Here is a 10,144-nt window from a genome sequence, read left to right as displayed (position 1 = left end):
TTGACGTTTTTATTAATTTACAGCGATTCAGAATAGGAAAAAGAGGAAGAAAAAAGGCGGGCAAAATGGTCGAAATCTTGGCTCAGAAAGCTGGTGAAGAGTATGGAAAAGGACCCCCCGTTCTACAAAATATCAAAGACTCGGTAGAGAAATTGAAAGGGTTTTTATAGAAATAAGAATGTATCGACTGCGCTCGACTATTCGATTCAGGGACGAATTTGCGAATTTTAAACACGTCGTGAAAGAACAGACGAATATAGTTGACAAACAAGTATACTTGATCGAATAATTTGAATTATAAATACCATAAACAATTTGTACTATACGAACTTCTTGACGCTAATGTCTTTATAATAAAATCAAATATAATTTCTTCAATATTAAAAACAATTTTTAACTAAATTTTATCAACAATAAAATTTTGTACTTAATTTCCGAATTTGTATTTATATTCAGCTTTTTTATAATGTGTTTTTAAACTTTCAAATTTAATTATAAAATGGAGTAAGTCAGGTACAATACTGCCCCTAAAGAATGATAATCCTGCTGCGCCATCTGCTGGTGACTCGCAGAATTAAAAGCAATGCTAATGCTCCTAGTTTAAGATAACCATGACAATATATGAGATACAATAATTGAGTAGGCATGGAAATTTTTTTACGGCAAAATTTAAATTAATAGGATATATGTATTACAAAATATACCTTCAAAACTGCTTCTCCAATTATTATTTAAAATATTTCCGATAATAATTGTATAATTACATTAATTGATAAATATTAATTATTTCTTAAATAATTTTATTCTTTAATTCATTTTTTTAAACTATATTTTAAAACATAATCTTCACATAAGTGATTAAGTAATTTTCCCAATTACTATTTTTAAAAATTGTTAATAACAATTAGTTTATCATTTGACTGCTACTAATTCTTTACTAATGTCAAGTGCGAATAACATACCAAGAGCATGATGAATACCAAGGATGGTATTCATGCATCCTCCTTCGTATGCAAAATAACTCGCATATCATCTTACTCGATGTAAATACGTTCGCATATCCGTGATTTCGCGAGTGTGTAAATGGGGAAAATATGCCAACAAATGGAGAGGTACTAAATTCAATGCGGAAATCACTAACCTGTAGGACGAGAACAACAGAATCCACTGTTGGCAAGTCGAGAAGTATTAACTTCAGGGGAACAAGTAGGATACGATGAACACATCTACAGTAGATAAGTCACACGTTTAAGGTACCATGTCTAAGCTGAAGGTAACGCAATTCAAAGATAATCCGATGATAACGCGATACCAACCTAAACCGAAAGTAAAGCGGGTTCAAGCAACTCCGATGGTAAAACGTTTTCCAGCTTCTCCGATGGTAAAACGTTTTCAAGCTACTCCTATGGTAAAACGTGTTCAACTTACTCCTATGGTAAAAACGTGTTCCACTTACTCCGATGATAAAACGTTTTCGAGCTACTCCGAAGGTAAAACGGTTTCAAGATACTCCGATGGTAAAGCGGTTTCAACGTAATCGTATGATAAAGCGGTGTCAACTTACTCAGATGGTAAAAGGCGGTTCCAAGCAACTCTGATGGTAAGAGACGGTTCCAAGTAACTCCGATGGTAAGAGACGGTTCCGAGCTACTCCGATGGTAAAACGTTCACTAGCTACTCCTATGGTAAAGCAGTTTCAACGTACTCCAATGGTAAAAGCCGTTTCCCAGCTACTCCGATGGTAAAACGTTCTCTAGCTACTCCTATGGTAAAACAGTTTCAACGTACTCCAATGGTAAAAGACGTTTCCAAGTCACTCCGATGGTAAGAGACGTTTCCAAGTCACTCCGATGGTAAGAGACGGTTCCAAGTAACTCCGATGGTAAAGCGTTCTCGAGCTGCTACTCCGATGATAAAACGTTTTCAAGCTACTCCTATGGTAAAACGTGTTCAACTTATTCCGATGGTAAAACGTTTTCGACCTACTCCGAAGGTAAAACGGTTTCAAGCTACTCCGATGGTAAAGCGGTGTCAACGTACTCAGATGGTAAAGCGGTGTCAACGTACTCAGATGGTAAAAGACGGTTACACGATACTCGCATGGTAGAGCCATTGCAAGATACTCGGATGATAAAGCGGTTACAAGATACTCTGATGGAAAAGCGGTTTCATGAGCTCCGATGGTAAAGCATTTTCAAGATAATCTGATTTCGTAAAGCAGTTTCACGATAACCCGATGGTAACGTGGTTCTACAATATTCTTATGGTAACGTGGTATAGTATTGAAGAAAAGTTACGGTAACAGATTTGTTTCATTTTATAAATTACATGGGATGATACGTACATACAGTATCTTATTTGTAGCTACAAAGCAGTTAAAATATTTATTAGTAAAGTTAAAGAAGTTCAATCAATAAGAACACATTACCATATGTCGGTAATATAGAAAATGAAAGTAGTCGCAGAAAAATTATCAGCAGATCTACATGTACACTTATACACAAAAATTAATTTGAACTTCAACTAATTACATTCGAATAAGACAACCTATTACTGTTGCCATTTCAATGTACTTTCAATAAGTTAAAAAAGCAATGTAACTCTTAACAAAACTGTGGGAGTGCAGAATATTGACGAAATATTAAAAATAAAACAGAGAAGAAGTATATTAATCACTTCGATTCCGTCATTATTCAATGGCTACCGTGCATTTGTTATTTAACGTAACACTGACTCAATTGTAGTAATATTGATACTCTTTAAAACGATCAAATTACTTTCATTTGAATACAAAGATACACGTTGTAAATGTCAGACAGAATTGGAAAGTAATAATATTCCATTATTAGTTATGCTATGAATTACAATCAATGCAAGAGCAATTTATGTAACCTGCACTTTGTTTCATGGATTCGAAACATGGACCTTGACTGTGATAAAAAATAAATGCTTCTATCGGCGACATGAACGATATCAGAAAAACATTTTAAGCATGAATGGATGGGTTATCTCATGAGCAGACACGTGCACCATTTTCCACTGAATTTCGATAATATATATAGCGAACCTGTGTATCGAAGTACAAATACGTGATTTTCTCTGAATACTTTTATCTACCCTCCTTAAATACACTTTACCTATATTCACTGCTATCATTCACTGCATGCTTCATTTAAAATTTCATAGCGTCACAACACCATGAGAACGGTATAATACTTCAGAGAGTATTTATAATACAAATAAATTCACCTCTCGTGCATTAAGCTTCTCTATTATGCGAGACACTCGAAACAAATTTGCTTGCGATCCAATGCAATCTGGCGTGGCAAAATTATACGAAATTCGAAAATAACTAAATTTGCCAAAGGAACATAATCATTTCTAAGCTATACGTAAACTCACATATATTATACAGCGAATCTGAAACAACCGTGAAAAGGTACAAAGCGTAACTCATTGCTAGTCGAAGTGTTTGCTTCTTAAAAAGGGTACCATAAATTTTCTACCTCTAACTGTAATCATTTTTAAACAGTATTAACCCTTTGCACTCGAGAGGCACCTTTCAGTCGCCATTTGATAGAATTTCGGAGCTCGAAACTGGAATTAAACCCACAAAAACCCTTCCAAGTGACAAGAACAACGCTGCGCCATCTAGGACGAAAAATTTTCTTCCATAAGGCTGATGATATTTTTTGAGCAGTAAATAAAAAATCGTATAATAATTAACACGTTGAATTATTCAATTTCTATACCTAGCACACTGCTACATTATTTTAAATTTGATATATTAATTAATATCGAGCTTTGAAATTTTATTAAATGGTGATTTAGAGGCACCTCTCGAGTGCAAAGGGCTAACAGAACGCACCTGTACTTAATTACAAATTGCAAATATTTGTGCAATAACTAAGATGCATTGTTCTTTCATGCAGCGCTCTATTTCTGAGAACCCTGAACTGTCAACTGTCATTCTATCATTTCCTTTTTGTCAGTGACACTTCATCGTGCAAATGGAGCAAAACTCAAATCATGCGCAAATTTTCGGACACTCTATAGTTCCTTACCGATACAAAACGTTTCGAGAATATCCATTACACCTAATAGGATATAAACAAGTATAAACAAATCGAAGTGGTCAAGTGAACACGCTGCAAATGTTAATCTTACACGTGCAAAATCTAGAAAAATATTTTATACGATTCCTGGAAACTTGAGAAGTTATATCTATAAATATTGGAAATTAGCCTCGAACGATAAATATACTGTTTTACGTCAATCATCCTATCGTCCACACATGTTGACTGCTACGTAACTTCTCACGATGTCGGTCTAAGAAGCCAATTTGATTTAATCATGTTATATTATTCAAAACTTTATTTATAGTACATAATAACCCTTTACACTCGAGAGGAGCCTCAGTCACCATTTAATCAGATTCTAAAGATCGACGTTAATTAATTTATCAAATTCACAATTATTCAACAATGCTTGGAATATCGAAGTAAAATAATTCTACGTCTTAATTTTCATACGATTTCTAATTTACCATTTTAAAAATATCGTTCACTCTATGACAGAAAGTCTTCGAATTATTATTTTTCTCTAACGAAAAAGTCGTAGAATGCAAAGGGATAATAATCAAAAATCTCAAAAAAATGTTCCTCTTTTATTAAGAAAACATGTTACAAATTATCTCGTAGTTGGCGCACAATATTGTTTTAAAAATTATCAGAAACCAAACAAATGTTATTCTGCGTGAATAAACTTGTATAAACTTTTTCTCTTCGAATAAACTTTGTGTAATTGTATTTTTTGTTCCATTTAGGCCAAATCGCATTTAGTATGGCAAATAATAAAGGGACGAAATAACTAGTAGTAGGTGTCCTGGGCAAGTAAACAATCTACGACGTATCTCGTAGTTGACAGGTCAACGTGTTAACCTTTTGCACTCGAGAAGTGAGCTTCAGTCACTGTTTCATAAAATATGGAAGATCGATGTTAATTAATATATCAAATTTAATGTAATATAACAGTGTGGGAAGTATCGAAATCAAATAATTCTATAATTCTATTATTATACAATTTTGTATTTACTTCTCAAAAAAGTGTTGTCAGTTTTTTAGTAGAGAATCTTTGAATTTCTACTATTCTCTAGCCAAAAGTAGTCGAGTGCAAAGGATTAATACGTATTTCGGTAAAAAGAACGATAATGAACGAAATTCGTAGGAAAAATGAATATACGATTATTAACCCTGGTGAATCATAATATTTTTCCCATACCTGTCACGTTGAAGGCATTTATCTCGACAAGTGAAAATACCGTGAAAATATTTATATACGTGTGTGGTCGTTGAATAAATACACACAGAGATAATAGGATTATCTGATACATCGTTCGTTCATCTTCATCAAAAACCCCTACCATTGCCACTGCAAACTATATAAGGTCTATTGAATAACCTGGGACCATAGTAGATACCGAACTCGACTGCGATAATTTTACGTTACGATATCAGTACTCATTTGCGTCGACATAATGAGCTGCAAAAGTGTCACGTTCCTTTTGGTCGTTCTCTGTTGCTTGTCCACGATATATTATGTATCGGGTGAAATAGGTCCAGGTATGTAACTCTATTACCTTTGTTAGTATCTTATTAGATAATTAGTCAATTTGCATTCAGATTTCCTTTGTAGAATATTTTTGGTAATGACTGACAGTCTTCAATTTCTGGATATTTGAATATTTTCAAATTTCTTCATGGAATAGTTTATGTCAGGAAGTCGTATGTAATATAATATGTAATATAATAATAAAATGTTAATTATCCCTTTGCTGACGATATTTTTTGGGCAAGAAATAAGGCATCGTATAATAATTAACACGTACAATTATTTAATTTCGATACCTCTTACGTCGTTACATTATCATAAATTTGACATATTAATTAATATCGATCTTCGAAATTTTATCACATCGCGACTGAAGGGCTCCTCTCGAGTGCAAAGGGTTAATGCATTTATACAGCATATGATTGAAGAATAGGTGATGAAATTTCGATTTTGAAAAATATTCAACTGGCGGATATTTAAATAATTACAATCACCTATTTTTAAAAAGATATTTGTAATATATATAAGAGTGGTTTAATAAAAATGTTCGAAATATTCTTGAATCGAATTGAAAATGTTTTGTAGATAAATATAGAACGGTCACACTTGTGATACAGCTAATTGTTAGGTCGATAAGGATTGTGATCCAAAATAATTGATAATACCTATATACGTAAGAATGACTGTCTAAAATAATATTTTCAAAATAATGATAAACGAGAACCTTGAGAAGTTAATGCTTTTCACTCGAGGGGGGGGGGGGCCTCTCAGTCGCCATTTAATCTGATTCTAAGATGGATATTAATTAACATATCGAATTCACAATTACTCAACAATGCTTGGAATATCGAAGTAAAATAATTCTACGTCATAATTTGCTAATGACTTCTAATTTACCGTTTTAGAAATATCGTCGACGTCATGACAAATTATTATTATTATTATTATTATTATTTTACCGTTTTAGAAATATCGTCGACTTTATGACGAATTATTATTATTTTCCCGTAACGAAAAGATCGCCGAGTGCAAAGGGTTAATTCATAAAAAACAACTATTATACGACGTATTATTGCTCATAATTGCAGTAGTAAATCAACAGCCCTAAATATTTTATTGGCAACATCAAAGTGCTTCGAAACTTCTCTTCATGCAGTCGAATTTGTAACATTCTACAACATTATACTACTAATTAATTCACAATCAAATTTACAAAAATAATTTTATTAATAGCAATTTGTTATTAATTATATTATAATTAATTCATAATATTATTGTGTCGTTGTATCGTAGATTATTATAGATTATTTTTGAAAGATTATTTTCATCCATAAAATCTGTTCATCTATAGCTGTCGTTTGTTGAAATCATATGATCGATGTCACCTTAGATTTCCAAAGCTGTCTAAAGAATGCTTAAGAATTCAAAGTCCTCGTTACTACGCATTACTTCGTGCAAACTGATATTGCCTTTCCGTTTTTTCTCTTCTTTTTTTCCTTTTTTTATCACTGAACATGCTTCCATAAACTTGGTCTATTTTTGTAATAACCTCTGTAACTTCCCTAAGACAGTGCAACTAATGTATGCAACGCTGATAACTTGTTTACGCTATTTCATGTGTCGCAATGCAATAATTTTTATACTGCATTGATAAACACGTACAGTATTAACATTGTTACATTCGAATAGCTCTTATTATTTACAGGAAATAAAAAATAATAATAGGAATAATAAAGGAATTTATAAAAAGGTTTGCAGATCGTAATCATGAGTCGTGACTCATAAGAGTAATTCGAGGCAAAACATGACATATTATCTTTAGACGATTATTCACGAGAAATGATTCAAAATCGAGTGACTAAATTTTAAAAATATAGAAGTAAACCATTTTCGTAATTATTACGATGTTACAAATTGTATGATATTTAACTTATTTTTAACAACACTGAATAATACTTAATTTTTAACAAGACTTTGCAATTATCTTGAGAAATGATTAAAACTTGATTCAATTAATATCCATCAGTCGATATTTTATAATGAGAAATATACCAGCTTAGCTAAATATACGAATATTTTTCTAATTAGGAATTACATGTTAAATGATCATAGCTGATATATCCAATTTTTAATAATACTTTGCGATCATTGACAGAATGTCTCCTACCATTGGAAAGTGGTCCATGCAAGGCTATGATACCAAGGTACGGATACAATCCAGCCACGAATCAATGCGAAGAATTTATTTATGGAGGTTGTCGAGGGAACACGAATAACTTCAGAAGCATGGACTTGTGCCTGGAGAGCTGTTCATAAACACCAACAGTGCGTTATGCGATCAAAGTATATTGTTTAAAGTAGATTAAATCGTACACACGATACCGTTGTAAACATGCATACCTGACTCAAAGAATTGCATGCTTCCTCATCCAGCTCTCTGTTAAATCGAGTAGGGCTGTATAATTGTATTAAAATCACAAAGCAAAAATGCAAATTATGTTGAACATATCTATCTATCTGCGAGGGGATATTTATTTGTATTTATAGACAGCACGAAATTTAATTGAATAAAAGACGACAAAAAATTTGTCAATTAATTTCTGTGTTGAAAATATGTATGTACCGTATGAAATAAAGTTCTTTATTTGTACATAATAACCTTTTTTGTAAAAATTAAACGAATTGCTTTTAGTATAAATTATCATTAGTAGCTCGATATTACGTAAATCTTGAATATTTCACGATGGTAAATTTATCAGAATAGTCGGATAATTTATTTCAAATAAATTATAAAAGCATCGATTATATAAGATAAACATCGTTCATATTTATCATTCATAAATTTGCAAACGAAAGTAGTAAACAGTTTTGACAGTTTACACGAAGTTCATTATTTATCGCGATTCAACTTGACGCAGAGAAAGAGATTAATAGTGCTTAGCAAAAATAAGAGAGACTTCTTTTCTGTCTCTCTTGACTATTCGCTTTTTCCATTTTCTTAAAAGTATAGGAATAATACCGTCGTTATCGGTTTAAAATATTACCAAGACCATTTGCCCATGCAACATTCATTTATTATTATTGCTCAGAGAATTATTGAACATGATTGATTTATTACATCATTAGATCGAATATTTGGTATACAATTTGCCAAATTTATTTACATACTTAAATTTTTAATGCTAATTGCGAGTACTACATCGAACACAGATTATTCATCGGCAGTAATAGAGAAATAAATATTCATACATATATGGAATAATAATCTGTGTAACTGGAGCAATAAAGGAAAGTTCACCTTTCCATTTGCAAATTCGTTATTTCTTCTGAAAGGTATAGAATCGTATGAAAACTTTTTGATACGACTCCGCTGAAGATTAATCATAATTACTGTTACATAAGTTCCGTTTGAAAAACTTTCTTCTGACGTGCATATTTCGATAAAAGATTGAACTTTCGTACTACAGAAATATAAAAAGAGGGAATGGAACTTCAGAGGGTTGGATAACACTGCTGAACGAACGAATCCCCCTTAACAAGCATAGGATTAAAAGTAACTTCTCTCGCTAAGTGACGTTTACCTTTCTTGCCTGACAAATTGTGTAACAATTACCACGCACCTCCATTATTATTCACATTTGTTCGAAACGCTGCAACATTTATCCTAACGAAGTATCATACGACTTTTTCGTTACAGAAAAATAGTAATTCGAAGACTCTGTCACAGAGTCGACGAAATTTTTTAAATGGTAAACGAGAAATCGTATGCAAATTAATACATAGAATTATTTTTCTTCGACATTTCACACATTTAATTAGGTAATTTTATATTTGATATATTAATCAACGTCGATCTTTAGAATTTGATTAAATGGTGACTGAGAGTCACCTCTCGAGTGCAAAGGGTTAAGAATATACCGATACAATTTAATAAAATTGTCAACAAATTATCCAAAGTATGAAAAGAGGTTGTGATTTCCTATTTCCCTCCATTTATTTAAATCACTCGAACATTCGTCCCAATAAATAACCATACGACATAGGAAATTGCTTAAGAATATTCTCATAAAATTGAATAAAATTGTCAACGAGTTACCCAAAGCATGAAAAGAGATCGTGAGCAGTGATTACCGTCACGTTTCTTCGTAAGAGATGACACAGAGCATCAGCTATAACCCTGGAGTGGAAACAGAAATTAAAAGCAGAACTCTGTACGACTTGATAGCAAGCATCTATAAATTAGTAGATAAAATCGCACGCACTTTCGAAGCAACGTGCACGTAAGATCGAGGTGTTTCCGACTGCTCATTTTGAGTGACAGTACCCTCTCGCGTTCACGGCTTGTCGCAGTTGCGATCGTTGGAAAGTCCGGAGCCGGTGATCCAAAGAATAGTCGCAAGTGCATGTACGTGTAATATCGTCCGGCTGTTATGCGTGTTCTGTTTGTTGAACTGGAACCGTACGTGTCGCCAGTGATCCCGGCTTCCACTCATGCTTAAAATTATCCAATTTCTCTATTATCGTCGAAGCCGGA

The 10,144-nt window shown here is 32.8% G+C and overlaps 1 protein-coding gene across 1 annotated transcript; it reads left to right on the top strand.

Annotated features, from left to right (window-relative positions):
* The first annotated feature begins 5,459 nt into the window (after positions 1–5,459).
* Positions 5,460–8,091, top strand: LOC108548523 (trypsin inhibitor). Its single transcript, XM_017901517.1, has 2 exons — positions 5,460–5,621; positions 7,766–8,091. Exons 1-2 carry the CDS (start codon positions 5,537–5,539, stop codon positions 7,924–7,926), a joined length of 246 nt encoding a protein of 81 aa, XP_017757006.1. The 5' UTR covers positions 5,460–5,536; the 3' UTR covers positions 7,927–8,091.
* The last annotated feature ends 2,053 nt before the right edge of the window (positions 8,092–10,144 follow it).

Source organism: Eufriesea mexicana, unplaced genomic scaffold, assembly GCF_001483705.2.
Source record: "Eufriesea mexicana isolate 0111107269 unplaced genomic scaffold, ASM148370v2 scaffold474474821, whole genome shotgun sequence".
Lineage (NCBI taxonomy): Eukaryota > Metazoa > Arthropoda > Insecta > Hymenoptera > Apidae > Eufriesea > Eufriesea mexicana.
Note: the sequence above shows the minus strand (reverse complement) of the source record. Positions and strands in the feature narration are given on the sequence as shown.

Coding starts and splice junctions, on each gene's coding strand:
- LOC108548523 (XM_017901517.1), top strand. CDS start 5,537: ATGAGCTGCAAAAGTGTCACGTTCCTTTTGGTCGTTCTCTGTTGCTTG. Junction 5,622..7,765: donor ATCGGGTGAAATAGGTCCAG/GTATGTAACTCT, acceptor GATCATTGACAG/AATGTCTCCTACCATTGGAA.